General features: G+C 43.0%; 1 protein-coding gene across 1 annotated transcript; it reads right to left on the bottom strand.

Moving 5' to 3' along the window:
- Positions 1–10,645: 10,645 nt before the first annotated feature.
- On the bottom strand, positions 10,646–13,203 carry LOC122762671 (T-box transcription factor T-A). Its single transcript, XM_044017869.1, has 8 exons — positions 12,988–13,203; positions 12,572–12,836; positions 12,314–12,448; positions 12,175–12,236; positions 12,033–12,094; positions 11,750–11,923; positions 11,531–11,654; positions 10,646–11,414 (listed from the first exon to the last, which is right to left on the bottom strand). The coding sequence occupies exons 1-8, from the start codon at positions 13,173–13,175 to the stop codon at positions 11,156–11,158; spliced, it is 1,269 nt and encodes a 422-aa protein (XP_043873804.1). The 5' UTR covers positions 13,176–13,203; the 3' UTR covers positions 10,646–11,155.
- Between the last annotated feature and the right edge of the window lie 6,184 nt (positions 13,204–19,387).

Below are 19,387 nucleotides of genomic sequence, written 5' to 3'. Positions count from 1 at the left end.
CCCCTTTATTTTCAGGAACATAGACGTGTGGTAAAATCTTTTCTAGATCTCGACATGTTCTAATCATTATGTGAAATAATCCAATGTTCAATTCCAGATACCTGTGACTAAATGTGACCTGCCACGGTCCAGCACAAACCGAGTAAACAAAGACAATAGATTTTTTTTTTACAAAATTTGTGTTTTTCGTTTTTTTTAAAATGTCTATTTTATTGTATTTGATGTGGGTTGTTTGATCGCTGATTGTGGTTTCCTAGTTAGGGTGTTGCGATACCACAGTAAAGGAACATATTGAGTTTCATTGTTTGTTCATTCAATGGCTTTTGGTTTTCTTTGGGCCAGTCAGCTGCATGTTAACTCTTTTGGCTGCCAGCCATCTTTCAAGACCCACAGAATATTGTGTTCTATGACTATGTAAACACCGAAACTACCAAAACAAAGAGTAGACGCTCTTCTTCCATCTGGAAAAAAGTTTGTTTCTACCTTTTTCCGTTCTTTAGTAATCGGCATTAGAATGTGCTGATTTCACCAAAAAGCTTTGATGCTAATGCTATCTATGGATTCCTAACGGGCCGTACATTTGACACCCCTGATCTAGATGTAGGTCCTCCCAAGTGGAGGGAAGAGGAAAGAACTGATCAGCGAGCAAGAACAGCATCCTCGCCTGGGCCGTCTGGGCCTTACAGGCTCTATGAAAACTCACCAGGAATACTTCCTTTTCTTTGGAGACTGATGAAGGTGGCATAGCAGAAAGAAACATTACCAACAGCTTGGTGAGGCATGCTAATCCCTAAGGAGAAAGACTCTGCTAGCATCATACAGTTTTGCCACATCAGCCTCTTAAACCTTGAAGGCAAGATCTTCTTCAGTGTAGTAACTCACAGGCTTGCAGTCTACCTAGAAAGGAACAAATATATCGACACAATAGTGCAGAAAGCAGGGATTCAATTCAATTCAATTCAATTTTATTTGTATAGCGCCAAATCATAACATACATTATCTCAAGGCACTGTACATAGACAACATCAAAGAGAGCAGAGACCCCCAACAGTTCACACAATGAGCAAGCACTAGGCATCAGTGGAGAGAAAAAACTCCCTCTTAACAGGAAGAAATCTCTGACAGAACCAGGCTCAGAGATGTGCGGTCATCTGCCTCGACCGGTTGGGGTGAAAGGAAAAATGGGGGATAGTGGAGAGGTGGGGGGGGGACAGAAAATGGGGGGAGAGAAAGGACAAGAGGGAGATGAGGGAGAGACAGAAGAGAGAGAGGGAGACCAGCAGCAGATACACAACAACTGTATCAGGTTACAAATTTATACAGTTACTGATATCGACTTTTTAATTTACAAAATAATAATAATGGTGACGATGAGCGTAGCCTCGGAAACTGGATCTTGATCCTGCAACCTGCATGATGAGAATACAGAGAGAGAGAGAGAGGGAAGGAAGGAAAGACACAAACTAGGGAGAGAAAGAGACAAGGTTAATGACATATAAAAAGTCATAATCAAATGCTGAGTGTGAGAGAGTGAATGTGCGTGTACCACCGGAAAATCCCCCAGCAGTTTAGTTCTATAGCAGCATAACTAAGAGATGGTTTAGGTTTCCCTGAACCAGCTCTAACTATAAGCTTTATCAAAAAGGAAAGTTTTAAGTTTAACTTTAAATACAGAGAGAGTGTCCGCCTCCCGAACTATCATTGGAAGCTGGTTCCACAGGAGAGGAGCCTGGTAGCTAAAGGCTCTGCCTCCCATTCTACTCTTACAGACTCTGGGAACCACAAGTAAACCTGTATTTTGTGACCTAAGTGGTCTATTAGGATGATAGGGTAAGACTAGGTCTTTCAGGTATGAAGGGGCCTGACCATTAAGTGCTTTGTACGTGAGGAGGAGGATTTTAAATTTAATTCTAAACTGTATGGGGAGCCAGTGTAGAGAAGCTAACACTGGAGTTATGTGGTCTCTCTTTCTAGTTCCTGTCAGAACTCGTGCTGCAGCATTTTGAATTAACTGAAGGATTCTAACAGACTTGTTAGAACATCCTGCTAATAAGGAGTTACAGTAATCTAATCTAGATGTAACAAAAGCATGAACTAGTTTTTCAGCATCCTGTAAAGACAGAATGTTTCTAATTTTCATAATGTTCCGCAGGTGGAAGAAGGCTGTTCTGGAAATTAGTTTTATGTGTGAATCAAATGACATTTCCTGGTCAAAAGTAACTCCAAGGTTCCTCACAGTGGAACTGGAAGCCAGGGTGATGTCATCTAAAGTGACAATGTGGGCAGAAAGTTTTTCTCTGAGGTGTTTAGGGCCGAGTATAATGACCTCAGTTTTATCTGAGTTTAAAAGTAGAAAGTTACAGGTCATCCAGGACTTAATGTCTCTGAGACATTCCTGGAGTTGAACAACCTGATTTATTTCATCCGGCCTCATCGATAGATATAGCTGTGTGTCATCTGCATAACAATGAAAGTGTATGTTATGCTTTCTAATAATGTTCCCTAGAGGAAGCATATATAAGGTAAAAAGTATAGGCCCAAGCACTGAGCCTTGTGGAACTCCACAATTAACTTGTGTTTGTAATGAGGCTTTATCATTAACGTGAACAAACTGGAATCTATCAGATAAGTATGATTTAAACCAGCAGAGGGCAGCACCTGTGATACCAAGAGTCTGCTCCAATCTCTGCAGTAGAATATCATGATCAATGGTGTCAAATGCAGCACTAAGATCTAACAGGACAAGTAAAGAAACTAGACCATTATCTGAGTTACTAACTTTAACTAGTGCTGTTTCTGTGCTATGGTTTAATCTAAAACCTGACTGAAAATCTTCAAACAGGCCATTAATGCGCAGATATTCACATAATTGATTGGCAACAGCCTTTTCTAAGATTTTAGAGACAAAGGGAAGATTAGATATAGGTCGGTAATTAGCTAAAATATCTGGGTCAAGGGTCGCTTTTTTAGAAGGGGTTTAATAACTGCTACTTTAAACGTTTGGGGCACATCTCCAGTTAATAAGGATAGATTAATTTGAGTTAATATAGAGTTGTTAATTAAAGGAAACACATCTTTAAACAGTTTGGTGGGGATAGGATCTAACTGACAGGTTGATGGCTTAGATGATGAAACTAATGATGTTAACTCAGGGAGATCTATAGGGGAGAAACTGTCTAACTGTGCACCTGGTGCTTCTAAAGCTTTTGTGGTAGAGGGTGAGTCAGTCCCAATATGAGGGAGGAAATGATCAATTTTTTCTCTAATTGATGTTATTTTATTCACAAAAAAGTTCATAAAGTCATCACTGCTCAGTGTTAAAGGAATAGATGGTTCAGTGGAGCTGTGGCTCTGTGTCAGCCTGGCTACAGTGCTGAAAAGAAATCTATGATTATTCTTATTTTCTTCAATTAGAGAAGAATAATAGGCAACTCTAGCTTTGTGTAGGGCTTTTTTGTAAGCTACAAAACCATCTTTCCAGGCTATATGAAGTTCCTCTAGGTTACTGGAACGCCATTTTCTTTCTAATCTACGTAACGTCTGTTTAAGAGCACGAGTATTGGAGTTAAACCATGGTGCTCGTCTCATCTGATTCACCACTTTCTTTTTCAGAGGGGCAACACAATCTAATGTAGTACGCAGTGAGGCTGCTGTACTATCAACAAGGTTATCTATGAGGGCGGGAGTAAAATCACAAAAGGTACCTTCAGATGTACTGACATATGGCACCGAGTTAAATAAAGGTTGCACTGTCTCTTTGAATGTATTCATATTATTATCAGACAGGCACCGGCTGTAGCTGTATTTCTTATTTATGTTATTGTAGTTCATTATTGAACAATTAAATGTGAGTAAATAATGATCAGTAAGGAGAGGGTTTTGAGGAACTATGTTTAAATTATCAATATCAATACCATAAGTTAAAACAAGGTCGAGGGTGTGATTAAGGCAATGAGTTGGTTTATTAACGTGTTGAATAAAACCTATTGATTCCAACAGCGAGTTAAATGCGCAGCTAAGACTATCACGGTCAACATCTACATGGATGTTGAAATCCCCTACAATTATGATTTGATCTGTTTTAAGCACCAACTCAGATAAGAACTCAGAGAACTCTGATAGAAACTCTGAATAAGGTGCAGGTGGACGATAAACTGTGACTATTATAATTGGTTTCTGTGATTTACAACTAGGATAAGATAGATTAAGAATAAGGCTTTCGAACGATGAATATCCTGGTTTGGGCTTGGGATTGATTAATAATCTAGTATTAAAAATGGCTGCTACTCCTCCTCCTCGGCCTGAGCTTCTAGGAATATGGGTATTAGCATGAGTGGGTGGAGTTGATTCATTTAGACTGACGTAATCGTCTTCATGTAACCAAGTTTCAGTTACACAGAATAAATCAATACAATTGTCGGAGATAAGATCATTTATTAAAACAGATTTTGAGGAGAGAGACCTTATATTTAATAGTCCACATTTGAAAGTGGTATTATTTGACTCTATTTTATTGTTGGTATTAATCTTTATTAAGTTAGAATGTCTAACTCCTCTTCTGTTTGTTATTGGTTTATTTACTTTATTTACTTTAGTTTTTACTTTAGTAGGTCGAGGGACAGACACAGTCTCTATGGGGTTTTTAATAGGTGACTGCTCGAAAAGAAGCACAGAGAAGCATGAAAGACTGCAACTCTGTGTCCTGGTCTCAACTCTGGATTGTCATGGGTTTCTAATAAAATGCCCTAAGCTGCTAGATAAGAGAGCTGCTCCATCCAAAGTGGGATGGACGCCGTCTCTCCTCATGAGACCAGGTTTCCCCCAGAAGTTTTGCCAGTTATCTAAAAACCCAATGTTGTTTTCTGGACACCACCTCGACAGCCAGCGATTGAATGACGACATGCGGCTATACATGTCATCACTGGTTACATTGGGCAAAGGACCAGAGAAGATTACGCTGTCAGACATAGATTGTGCATACCTACACACAGATTTAACATTAACTTTGGTGACCTCCGATTGGCGTAATCGGGTGTCATTACTGCCGACGTGAATAATAACTTTACTGAATTTACGATTATCTGTAGCCAGCAGTTTCAGATAAGACTCTATGTCGCCCGCTCTGGCCCCGGGAAAACACCTGACTGTGGTCGCTGGCGTCGCTATTTTCACGTTCCTCAGGATGGAGTCACCAATTACCAGAGTTGGTTTCTCAGTCTGTGTGGTGCTGAGAGGGGAAAACTTGTTTGAGGTGTGAACAGGTTGGTGGTGGACAGGACTCTTAGGCTTAACACTACGCCTCTTACTGCGGACAGTCACCCAACTGCCCTGTTTGTCTCCCGGCTGCACGGGAGCTGCTGGGGGAGCTAATGCTATGTGGTCCGCACCGACTAGAGGGGACTGGCTAACTGATTTAGCTTCTATGGTGCGGAGCCGGGTTTCTACTTCACTAAGCCTCGCCTCCCCCCTAGCCAGCAAGCTACATTTTTTACAAGTACTTTTATCACTAAAGGAGGCAGAGGAGTAACTAAACATGTGGCACACAACACAGGACAGAGCAGGAGAAGGAGAGGGAGAGAGAGAAGCCATCGCTGCTAAGCTAACTTTACGCTAGCAAAGTTAGCTAGAAAGAAACACCGTATGTGATCTACGTAAACGATAGAGTTTACGAAAAAGTAGCGGGTGAAAGTATTAGTCTTAGTACTAGTATTAGTAATAAAACGAGTGTTTGTTCAGTGAAACGATAGTTCCAGTAGATATAAAACTCCAGAGAGCGCAGGAGACACACAGCGGAACACCAGTGGAAGCACAGTAAGTGACACAATACGTTACCGCCCCTCTGAATCACGAAGTCACCGTCCTCCCTGTTTTTACCTCCTTATGAGTTTGTCCAGATGTTGATTTTTAATTCCAGGCTTTTCTGGTTGCTTGAGCACACAAACATGATATGGCATCAGATCCAAGCCACCCAAAAGGAGGGAAGAGACCTCCATGTCGTGTTCTTGGACCTTGCCAACACCTTTGGACTGTGTTTGACCTTTTTAATATCACCATTCTTCACATATACTACTTCCAGGACATCCAGCTATGCCTCACAACTGAGGAGTACACCACAGCATGGCATGCTTGGAAGTAGGGATTATGGCAGGATGCACCATCTCCCCTCTGACTTTCACCATGGCAATCGAGGTCATCATCTGTGCCTCCCTGGGTGGTAGGAGGTCAGCAGTTTGTCCATGTCATTTTATTGTTGTGAGTTCCTTATGTCCCTGGTGGACATAAGGAACGTATCCAATTCCATGTTCTCAAGAATTTCACCAGTTCATCCTGGGTCATCCCTGGCTCCAGCAGCACAACCCCGTCATCAACTGGTCCAAAGGCATTATTACTAAGTGGAGGGAGGGCTGCAACCAGAGCCGGATTAACGCAAAGGCAAACTAGGCACGTGCCTAGGGCCCGATTGGCAGGGGGCCCAGACAGAGGGACAATCAAAACCTAAAAATGACTTGGTCCGCGTTTCAAGACGATTTACGCTCCTCGTCCTGATGACGCGACGCTGTCAGGGCGTTCTGAGGACAGTCTGCTCCGATCGACAGTGGCGCTGGGGGCAGGCGGGCGGGAGAAGCCGCAGCGAGTGCACATGTCCGCGGCGAGGTGCGGGCGGGGGTTCACTGTAAACCACCTTCGCCCCGAGCCGATCTAGAGTCGGTCGTGGCGCACCACCGGCGGAGGTAATTTCATGTCAAACTTATGTGTGACAGTGCACTATAGAAATGACTGAAACGTGACTAAAACTAATAAGCGTTTTAGTCCAAAAGACTAAAACTAAGACTAAATCTAGAATGGCTTCCAAAAACAACAGTGCACAGTTCACCATCCAGAGAAACATCCAGACCAGTCCAGACCAGGAGCTGAATACCAGAACATGGAAGAGAGGTGATGCTTGTCCATGAAAATAAACCTCTTTACCACGACAGCACAGTTTCTCTTACTGCACATTTGATTGGTCTTTGTATATTTGACTACTTATTAAACTATTCCATTTAATCAACACATTTAATTAAGATTTGCTGCAAAATGCAATAGCTTACAACATTTATCTTATTTGCTCTGTTTACATAGCAATGTTGACACCTATTGGTGATTTACTGGTACTACTGCCTTAACAATGACACTCGCAATGGATAAGATAAGGATCATTTAATAGAGCCTTGTATAAATACGGTAATAAAAATCAAAAAATAGTCTGATAGACTGTTTAATATACGACACATGACTTATTTTGGCATAAAAAGAACCAACTCGTAAACAAAGACTACACTATGTAAAATATGAATTCACTTTTATTAGTAACTTTGGTAAGTTTCAGATTTCAATTCATAAATAACAACGATGGAGGGGGGCCCAAAAAATACAGCCTGCCTAGTATAGTCCATTTATTTCATCCGGCTCTGGCTGCAACCAGGGGTGTTTCTCACCTGTCTCTCTGCTTCCCTCTTCTAGGTCTCCGTTGGTTGCTGCAACATCTCTTCCACTCACCACAACGGAACTGTCCTCGATTCCACCCTGCTATCACGATCTTGGTGATGTATTCAACAAAGCTAAAGCCACTTCTCTCCCTCCACATCGTCCTTATCCCAGTTCTGTTCCTCCCTATGGTGGTCTGTTCTCCCGTTCTCAACCTGAAACCATTTCCATGACAAAATACATCCAAGAATCTCTGAAGTCAGGTATAATTTGTCCTTCATCCGCTCATGTCATCTGCCTTCTAACTCCTCAAAAGAGCCAATGTTTTCACCAAGCTTGATTTACGTAATGCGTATCATTTGGTCCGGATCAGAGTAGGTGATGAATTGAGGATCTTTGTTCCAGTCTGCCTGCCTTGTTTTTTCGTGTTTAAATAAAGACTGGTCCTGCACCAGTCCAGGGTCCAGTCCTGATCGTTACACACACCCACAACCATGCCATGCACTAGTTAACTTCTGGGGCAGCTTCAAGAGAACATTGACCTGGCTAACTCAATCGAATAGAAATAGAACAAAAATTGCAGTGCAAGAACAAAAATGTAGTAGAAATGTATATACGTAGTATAGTATGAAGTATAAAATAAGATAAAGTAAAAAGACAACAACAATAAAGAAATAGAAATTTCTATTTATATTCTTTATTTACACCATGTTAAGAGAGTGAGAGAGAGATGAAGGAAATGCTCATTTCAGCCACAGCTTCGTGCAGCAGGTGAGAGGGGTCAGAGTTCATGATGGATTTTATCCTTCTCTCAATCACTTCCTGTATGAGGTCCAGAGAACAGGGCCAAGCACGAAGAAGAAGAAGAAGAAGAAGAAGATAGGAATCATCTAAAATAAATAACAAAAACAATGGAAAATGTAAATAAATGAGCTACACAGTATACAGTCTGTGACGACCGTGTGTAATCTGCATTCAAATGTAGTTTAAAAACGTTAAGGTTCCTTTGAGGGCAACAACTTTACACTATATTACATTATATTACATGTCATTTAGCAGACGCTTCATTAAAGTGACCCTAATACTCGTAAAATTGTGTTTACATTAACAACAGAATCTTTTTATTTAACATGACCAGCACACTGATCACGTGACATTCAAGTGCTACATTTCGTACCGAGGTAGAACGCATCATAAATGCTATTACCTGTGTTTAACTAAATCAATGTGAACAGGTGTCCAGTCCCTACTTCAGTGTCAATTGTTGCAACATTGGTCATGAAAACTAATGACAAATACAAAAATAAAGATTTAAACTTTGAGTTTCCTTTTGGAAAAGGCTTCATGAGCATAATCATTAAGTCTCATATGGACTGAGGTAAGTTACAGAACAAAACGTGAGACACCGACACACATACAGTTTGCAACTGATTGATGGACAGTCGTATATATTATGGCGCTTCTGTGTGTGTGTGTGCACGCTGCGTCACACAGCGCTTCTGTGTGTGTGTGTGCACGCTGCGTCACACAGCGCTTCTGTGTGTGTGTGTGTGTGTGCACACCAGCGCTTCTGTGTGTGTGTGTGTGTGTGTGTGCTGCGTCACCTGGCGCTTCTGTGTGTGTGTGTGTGTGTGCTGCCTGCGCTGGCGTTTCTGTGTGTGTGTGCATGCTCGCTTCTGTGTGTGTGTGTGTGTGTGTGCGCTCACTAGCGCTTCTATGTGTGTGTGTGTGTGCGCTGCACACACAGCGCTTCTGTGTGTGTGTGTGTGTGCATGCTGCGCACACAGCGCTTGTGTGTGTGTGCCTCGCCACACAGCGCTTCTGTGTGTGTGTGTGTGTGCATGCTGCGCCACACAGCGCTTCTGTGTGTGTGTGTGTGTGCACGCTGCGCTCACACAGCACTTCTGTGTATGTGTGTGTGTGTGTGTGTGCTGTGTGTGTGTGTGTGTGCACGCTGCGTCACACAGTCCTGGCATATGTACTACAGCACGCTGCGTTCACACTGCATGAGCTGTGAAATGACATATAAATGAGTAGATTATTCAATAATGAAAATCATCCTTTCTAAAATGATTTCAAACTTGTATTTTACTGTGACAAAAAACCGCATTGGTTTGGTTTAAAAGCACCATTTTATATCATGTGAAATATGATTTCAACAGTTCGAACATAGACAGCGACTGTATTTACGTGAGGCAGCAGAGAAAAGCATTCAAGGACCTTTGCTCTGCTTGGCCCTCCCAGCTGCACTTCACATTTTTGCTTCATTACTATTTGCCGATGGCCCCGTGACCCTCCAGCCTTCATTTGCACCTCAGTGAGGAACACTCCATCACTTTTCAGGGAGCGTCAGCCTCTGTGGGTCTGACACGCACATCACACCACTGAAGTCCTGAGTGCACGGCCAAGCCACAGGCCTCAGGTATGAGCTGGAGGAAGAGTTGAATTTTCCCTTCCTTGAATCGTCAGGTGGTTTGTTTGAAGATGATCACGGACCATTATCTCTGACTACTTTAATTCTAATATAACCGATGTTACTCTTGTTGTGTGTGTCACGAGGACTTTCATTCTAGTTTTTATTAACAGTGGAGATTTCCCATAAAAAAAACCCCACAAATTCAGTATTAAATATAAAACTGTCGTTCATTTGTGAATAAAATGGTAAATTGAAATCACCAGGGTTTTTTCTAAGAACATTGAATTGATTTATGTATTATTTTTAGGTCCTGTTGTCATTAAATGGAACCATATATGTGTGTGTGGCTTTATGTAGAAACACTAATAATATAATAATCTTATAATAAAAGCCTTTGATGTTGCTCATATGCAGATCTGAAGTGTTAGCCATGTTGTAACTGTGTTCTTCATCTCTTCGATTTGATTTCCAGCAGCTGAGTGAACGATGTGATTAAAACAAAGCGTAAACATTTAGTTTGACGCTTGCTCAGTGGAGGATAGAAAGAGTCACAACTTCACTCTTTCTTATGAATTAAATCATTCAACCCTTGTTTGACCATTGATTTCAGAGGTGATTGAACTTAACTATACACATAATAATATGTCCTCTTTCACTCTTCATAACATTATTTCAAATTCTTGGACAGAAACCAAAAAATAGTTTGAGAAAACACACATATTTAATTTATTATTAAATGACATAAATACAACTCACAGTGAGTTCAAATTCAAATACAAATACATAGAATCTGTACATGTGTTTGTGCAGGGAAGTCTTTTTTATCCAACAGAAACCTGCCCGGATACAGAAGGCACTTGTGACTCTCAGTCCAGTCTCAGATTTGTATTTCAACCGGAAGAAAAATACATGTGGCGTTAATTTAGTCTATATACACACATATACATATTTATGTTAGAGGAACAGTTTTTCACATGTTTATAACAACAAACATCTGGATTTCTGGGTACATGTGTAATAAGCATGTTGAGAGAAGACAAGGCTTAATATTATTTGTCCAACATAAAAGGAGATGATTGTCTCTGCACATCACTTTCATAAATAGTGGCTCTGGAATGAATAATCGTTGCTTTTCCACAATCAGGAGCCAGAACACGTCCCAACAGGTCTTGTAAGTTTTCCATGTCTTTCCCATGACCCATTTATTTTCAAGTCCTGCCCCAAAACCTTCAGAGAAGACCGCTGAGCCTTCAGAGAAGACGTCTCTGCCGCTCAGTAACTCTGAGCCACAGGCGCCCAGGACGCAGTGAGCCTGGCAATGGAGCTCTCAAACTGGGCCTCCCCCACCCCAACTTCACTCAAGCTGGGGTCGTACATGGAAGAAGGTGAGGAGACAGGCAGTGAGGAGGTCAGGCCCGTGTAGGAGGAGCCCCTCAGGAACTGGGAGGTCAAACCTCCTGGTATGGAGCCAGAGGCGGAGCCAGAAGGAGTTAGGGTGGTGCTGGCCATTGACCATAAGCTGGGGTACTGACTGTGGATGGAAATAGAAAATTTGATTGATGAAATTGTTTGACATCAACCCAACAAATCAACGGCGCCATAAATGTACAACAGCAAACAGGTTTTTGCCAACAACGACCTGCTGACCTGGAGTTAGAGGTGGAGTTGGTGGTGTGGGACAAAGTCCCCATGCCTGTGGAGTTTGGGATCTGAAGAGCAGACCAGCTGTCATGAGTGGACAGAGAACCTGAGCTGTTGTCCAGGTAGTTGTCTAAAAAAGGGGACACAGACCAAATGACACTTTTCAGCACCTTCACGTCCATCATGTGATATTTGTAGTATGTGTGAGCGGTGAGCAAGTCTTACTGGTGCTGGAGGTGCGGTGAGGGTAGGGGCTCGGGTATGGAGCCGTCCTGTGGCTCCTCAGACCAGGGTAGCGCTCGCAGTAGGAGCCCGAGGAATGAGCTGCAGTGCCGCTGAACTGAGGAGGGCTGCTGCTGGGGCAGATGGGACTCTGGCCGGGGAGGAACCAACCTCCAACTGTACAATTAAAAGACTAAATGAGTTTACATAAAACATATGAGATGAAGTCATATTCCTATGACTTCATCTTAAAAAGAGAGCGAATGTAGAAGTAAGTGACGCTCACGCTGAGAATAGCCGGACTGTTGACCGTCTGCAGTGTGGTCGGGGACGTCTTTGTGGTCACTCCTGCAGAACAAAGACAAAAACAACATCAGTCGCTGTAACATTAACAGAACAAGCTGCTCCACTGAGATTTAACTTCATACCTTTCTTTAGCATCCAGGAAAGCTTTAGCAAACGGGTTGTGCTTTATCTTCAGAGCGGTGATCTGTGGAGGAGACGCTGTGTTAGCATTTCAATCCTTTTATAAGAGAAAGCAGCATTTGTTCTATGGACAGCACTCACTTCTTCATTCTGGTAAGCAGTGACAGCGATGAACTGTGTTTCGGGGAAAGATTGACTGCTGATCATCTTCTGGATCCCGCCGACCTTCACGATGTGTATCCTCGGCTCATATTTGTGCAGAGAATTCAGCATGATCTTTGTGGAACAGAAACAACAGCATTAATGAAAGAAATAACGGATATTATGTCTTTATATTCAGGTTATACATTGTGTGCCTGATGTGGCGAAATACAAATCATATAAAGAAGAATGAGCCACCTGTCCGCCCCCGTTCAGTTTATTGGAGAGCTTGACTTTGCTGAAGGAAACGGGCGCTTTCATCCAGTGTGCTCCGAAATTCGGCGAGTCCGGATGGATGTAGACGCAACTGGGGCTCTGGGGTTCCGGTTTGCCGCCGGGGACCCACTCCCCGTTGACGTACTTCCACCGGTTGTTGTCCGCGGCTACAAAATCCAGCAGCACGGAGTACATGGCGTTTGGATCCAGGCCGGTGACGCTGGCCCTGAGCACCGGGAACATCCTCCTGGAAAACAAGAGCCTGTCATTGAGGTCATGTTTGTGTGAAGAGTGCGACTGTGCAGGCCTCAGGACAAGCCTTTGACAGCGGTGTGTAGTGTGTGCCGCGGCCGTGCGTAAAAAGCGCGGCTCCTGCGCGGCCTCGGAACAGGACTTACCTTCCAGTTTTAGTGACGATCATCTCGTTGGTTAACTCTTTAAACTTGGTCCACAGGTCTGCGTCATCCAGCGTCAGTTTAATGTCCCTCTCGGACGGGTCGCCCTTCTCGCTGCCCTTCTGGAACTCGCTCTCTACGGCGCTGAGGAGATGCTCCAGGCGCTGGTCGTGGTTGGAAGAAGAAGTCATATTTCCACGGAGAGTTCACTGTGTCCGCTACCCCAGAGACAGTTATCTGTTAAAGGAGCCCGACGCCTCATCATTTAAGGGCCTCCAGGGACCTCATGGAGATACTGGGCGTGGCTTGCGCGCGCACACACACACACACACACACACACAGATAGTGAGTGTCTCCACACTGACTGTCACTAACGCGCTCTCTGCTGTTTAACACTTTTGTTTGTTTAATTTAACTTCAGCTCTGTCACGTGTTTGCTGCACAGAATACATGATTCTGTTTTCAGTGCGGGATTTTGTTCTTGAATCATTTTGTTTGCAGTCTGCAGCACTTGATGCGCTCACACATTCAAAGCGGTGTGTCCAAACAAAAGAAGGGAAGCAGGGAAGAGAACTGTGGCCTTTGAACTCAGCTGTATATTTGCAAATAGTGCTAATCTTTTGTTGTGTGTAATACACATGGCAGAGGGCTTGTGTTTACTAAGTGTGGGCCATTAGGGCGACTCCACTCACTTCTTGTGCCAAAGTGTGGACAACCCACAAGTGAGTCCCACATTTGCATAATGGGCCTGCAATCTGCTTCTGAGGACACATGTTCATATGTGAGCTGTGCAGAGAAAAGTCCAACAATTCTACATGTAGACTCATGTAGACTCATGTAGGCTCATGTAGGCTCATGTGGGCTCATGTAGACTCCTGTAGACTCATGTAGACTCATGTGGACTCATGTCACTCATGTGTCTCATGTCATGGACTCATGTGACTCATGTAGACTCATGTGGACTCATGTGGACTCATGTACTCATGGCTCATGGACTCATGTGACCACTCATGTGGACTCATGCTCATGTAGACTCATGTGTGTCTATGTGAGACTCACATGTAGGCTCATGTGCTCATGTGGACTCATGTAGACTCAATAGGACTCATCTCATGTAGACTCACTGCCATCTCATGCTCAGGACTCATGTGGACTCATGTGACTCATGTGGACTCATGTGGACTCTGACTATGTGGACTCATGTGGACTCTACAATAGTTCAGAACTATTATGTTAGCGTGGTGTGTACGATGCAGTGGATTGACCTAATCCCCACGTTGCATGTTTTTGGACTGTGGGAGGAAGCCGGAGAACCCGGAGAGAACCCACGCACACACGGGGAGAACATGCAAACTCCATGCAGAAAGGCCCTTGTTCCAACCTGGGCACGAACCCGGGTCTTCTTGCTGCAAGGCGAGAGTGCTAACCACTACACCACCGTGTATCCCATCATATATGTCATTAATCATAATTAAGATTTATTTGTTTATAGCTGTTTTTCTTGTACTTTACACAATAAAGGCTTTAACAGATTACAATCATAAAATAAACCAACACATCACATACACAATATGTATTTATTTGTTTGTTTGTTTACATTTTGAGAAACCTAAACTCTTCCTCCACCAGTCAACATACTGTAAATAGATGCAAACCAAGACAACAGCTAACTAATGTTTGTTAGTATGACTTCATATTAATCAATCTTGTAACGTGGAAGTGTTTTGGCCCCTTAAACACTGACCTTGTCAGGACCAGTAGTCTTCATGGAGACCAAAACCTGGTCGTAATGAGGCAGAACCTTATTTCAGAGGAACAGGTTAAGTTAAAGCTAAAACTGAGAATGTCCTGAAGGAGACAAATGTTTTTTTGACCAAAAAAGGAAAAGAAAAATGTCTCCTTCCTGTCTCCTCTGATTCCACTTGACTGCACGACTTCCTCCAGGTCTTCAAAGGCCATAAATGTTCTGTCACACCTTTCATTTCATATCATTGAGCAGCGCCTTCCTTTTCCCCTTTAAATAATAAAGTAATAGGACACTGACTGGTCTGGACGTCACAGTGAATATCGTGCTCATGCTGTTCACTGAGCACTGAGCATCCTTTACATCCATGGCTGCCATTAACCTGAGGGACTACATCTGTCTGATCCTTACAATATTCCCGGTGCTGTTCATGAGAATGGAAACAGCAGACTTTATTCCACATATGCAGAATCACACCTCCATCGTTCTACTCCAGAGAACATTTCAGTTCATTAGTGTTGGAGTCTCTAACAACACTGAACGTTGCATCCACATTCACAGTTTTGTGGTCGGCAGAAAGTTAAGGAAAACTTCACTTTGTCAAATAGAATACGGGTTTTGTGAATGTCTTGGTGTGATTCTCTCTACAGATGTAGATGCACACTAGTGTGATCACTCTGTCTTTAGTGGGAGAGTTTCAGCAGCCAGTTATCTGACGTTGTGTTGTTGTTGTGTTGTTGTTGTGTTGCGTCAGCCGTCTACACTCCATCAAAATATCATTTCTCTTTTCATTCTGGTATTTCATGTTCATCCTGCATATTGTATGTTATTGTTATTCTAAAAGTCCATACTGGTCATATATATATATATATATATATATATATATATATATATATATATATATATATATATACATACGTTGTATTGATTACATTCTCCACTGTTGTGCTCATGTAGGAATATCTTATCTTGATCATCCATCAGGTGTTGACTCGGCAAGATCATTAGAATTATTCAAATGCATATATCCTCAGATTTGATTGACAGGTGAGGTAAAGGAGGAGCCTCTTCATCCCACACAGTGAGCGAATGTCTGCTGAGAAAATATGAAGTTTGCTTGAAAACCACTTTAGGTTTCTCCCAGCTTTTCTCCTCACACACACACACACACACACACACACACACACACAGCACTGCCTGGTGAGCTGCTGATGCCTCATTCTGGCATCAGCACACACACACACACACACACACACACACACACACACACACCTGGGTGTGAAATATGACAGAGGTCTGGTGCTTCACAAAGACACAGTTATAACCATGCATATTTTCCAGAGGACTCGGTCGGCCTAAATCAGTAAACACTGAGGTGGATGAGTCAGGCCTGGGAAGAAAACACACACACACACACACACATGAACCTGCACAGATATCATTTTAAACCTGAACCTAACCACAATTCAAATCTTAGCCTGAGACATAACCAGACTTGAGCATCTGGACAAAAACTAAATAACAAATAAACCCTGATATGAGCGGTCAATACACTCTATAGTGAGGAGCTTTGTGATGTATAAGAAATGTGAAGGATATTAAAGTGGACTTTCTGGGTCATGGTCTTGTTATGTGATCATTGGTTAATGATGATACTGGAACACATTGTATCCACTGAAGTAATAGTTATCAGCTGAGCAGGCACTTCTGAGCAGAACAGAATAAATGGTGGACACCAAAACCCAGGCCCCAGTATAACAGTGAACAGTGATAATACCACGTTTTCCTGTCTGATACCAAGATCACACAATCCAGTATCAATAGTGTATGGTCTAAAGTTCCCACTTTTGTCTCATCTCATGTGTCACATGTTTTAGAAATGACAATAAAGTTCCTTGAATCCTTGAATCCTTGAATCCTCTTTAAAAGCGAGCCATTGCTGTTTAAATGCTGGAGTGTATTTCCACAGGCTCACCTCGTCTCATCACTTTATTAGTACCTGCTCTGGTGAGGTTCTAAGTGCGGTTCTGAGTGACGTCACAGGAGGAGACGTCCCACACAAGAATCAGGCCAAAGTGGAGCTCAGTTATAAAGACTTAACAATCCTAAAAAACGTGAGATCATCTCCAACAATGACCAGGGAAATGTCTAAATCTCAGTATTTAACAGAGGAGTCTGGTTATTCTGCGTTTGTGTGTGTGTGTGTGTAAAATGAAGTCAGCGCAGTGGCGCCGCCCACGTTGAGTAGGTACTTTTTTGTTGTGGAAAACCGAACCTAAACCGTGCCGCGCCGTGCCGAGGCGGGACCGCAGTGGAAACGGGCCACACGATTGTGTCCTCAGGAGGAGAATGAAAATGCAGTATTTTCACATCTGAAGCTACAGAAATATCACCATCAATATGTAAAAACCCAGAATGGTATCAATGGAATCCTCAGTGCACTTTAATGATGTATGCCATGATATAATGTTATAAACAATGTGTTCCATCTGTGAGATAAATAAAGGAGCAGCATATTGATTGGCCATATTTGACTGTTGTGATGTCAGTGCAGCAGAGGCAAAGAGAAACATCTCTGCTGTGACCAGTGAGGAGTGTGGAAACCCCCACACTGAGACCCAGTCCTGATGTGGATTGAGCCTGAGCTCCGTCTGTCACGTTTGTGTTTCCACTTCAAGTTCAGGAAATCTAAACTTTCCTTTTTTAATCACCTGTCCCTTTGAAAGGGATAAAAAGAATTAGTGGGGAGAGTAATTGCCCCCTCCTTGGCCCCCACCATGTCTCCTCTACTGTAGACCTTGGGAGACTTTTGGCATGCTAATAACAGGAGGCTCAAGCACACACACACACACATGCAGCCATTTAGTTTTGAAATCAAATGAACTTGCATTTTTATTTTGTAATATGAATATATTATATATGACAGACTTCATTATTTAATGTCAATAATATATTTGGTTTCTTCTGCTTCATTGTCTGTTCCTGCCTTCTGCTTTTATTTATACACATATATGTGAAATATACACAATTATTATTATTAGTTTTATAAAGTTTAGAAAGTTTGATTTCTTCCTTGCACATTTGTTTTTAGTCCTTTCTCCTTTTCCTTTCCTCTGAGATCACTGTGGTCTAATGTAAATATAAGCAGCTGCGTCCAGCAGACACCAGTGTGTGAGAAAACACAGTTAAATCTGCTCACTGCAGCCTCCAGCTGTGTGCACATGCACCCACACACACACACACACACACACACATGCACATGCACCACACACACACACACACACATGCACCACACACACACACACACACACACACACACACATGCACCCACACACACACACACACACACACACACATGCACACCACACACACACACACACACACACACACACACATGCACCCACACACACACACACATGCACTACACACACACACACACATGCACACACACACACACACACACACACACATGCACCACACACACACACACACATGCACCCACACACACACACACACACATGCACCTACACACACACACATGCACCACACACACACACACACACACACACATTACACACACACACACACACACACATGCACACACACACACACACACATGCACTACACACACACATGCACACACACACACACACACACACACACACATGCACACACACACACACACACACACACACACACACACACATGCACCACACACACACACATGCACACACACACACACACATGCACCCACACACACACACACACACACACATGCACCCACACACACACACACACACACACACACATGCACACACACAACACACATGCACCACACACACACACACATGCACACACATGCACCCACACACACACACATGCACACACACACCACACACACACACACACATGCACACACACTGCACACATGCACAGCACACACACACACGTTCGACATTCATGGCTTGATGGGACATTGCATTGACTTACATTCATTTCCTGGAGACTTACTCTAACCTTAAACATAATCACTACTGGCCTAATCCTAATCCTAATCCTAACTTTAAAACATATCTTCAGTTTAAAACGTAGTCATATACGTTATGGGGACTTTTTGTCCCCACAAGGAAGTCCCCATCATGTGACTGTGTAAACAGGTTTAGGTCCCCACAACATTAGCAATACCTGGACACACATCACGCACACACACACACACACACACACACAGTGACAGTAGAACCTGTGAAGTGAGATCACACCTCAGCTCATGTCCCTGTGATGTGAACAGTGGTGAAGCTGTGACATCATAACTCATGACTCACCATGAGCTCCTAACCCCACGTTCTGCTCAGGAAGATTTTGTTATCATCTCAAAACAGTCTTTAATTATCTGTCTCTCTTTCCTTGGCTCTGGCTGCGTGAGATTTTCCTCTTTTTTCCTTTTTTCAGGAGGAGGGCTGAATTGGTGGTGTGTGTGTGTGGCTGGGTGTTGGTGGGATTCAGGGGGCAGATCAAAAGGAGCAAGGCCAATCTCTGACAAACTGACCAAGTGTTAAAGACAGAGGATTAATGATAGGTGCAGCCAGGAGCATCATTTACTCAGAGTGAGAGGATGTGTGAGCCACTTCCTCTCTGTAAATGCACAATTAAAATGTCATG

This window comes from Solea senegalensis, unplaced genomic scaffold (genome assembly GCF_019176455.1).
Source record: "Solea senegalensis isolate Sse05_10M unplaced genomic scaffold, IFAPA_SoseM_1 scf7180000015939, whole genome shotgun sequence".
Taxonomy (NCBI): domain Eukaryota; kingdom Metazoa; phylum Chordata; class Actinopteri; order Pleuronectiformes; family Soleidae; genus Solea; species Solea senegalensis.
The sequence above is the reverse complement of the archived record's forward strand: the minus strand, read 5'-3'. Positions and strand labels throughout refer to the sequence as shown.

Bases quoted from the DNA above. Each gene is read 5' to 3' on its own strand.
- LOC122762671 (XM_044017869.1), bottom strand. From the start codon at position 13,175: ATGACTTCTTCTTCCAACCACGACCAGCGCCTGGAGCATCTCCTCAGC. The intron at 12,837-12,987 runs GTAAGTCCTGTT...CTTGTTTTCCAG, and splicing joins ATCGTCACTAAAACTGGAAG to GAGGATGTTCCCGGTGCTCA. The intron at 11,415-11,530 runs GTCAGCAGGTCG...TTCCATCCACAG, and splicing joins AACTCCACCTCTAACTCCAG to TCAGTACCCCAGCTTATGGT.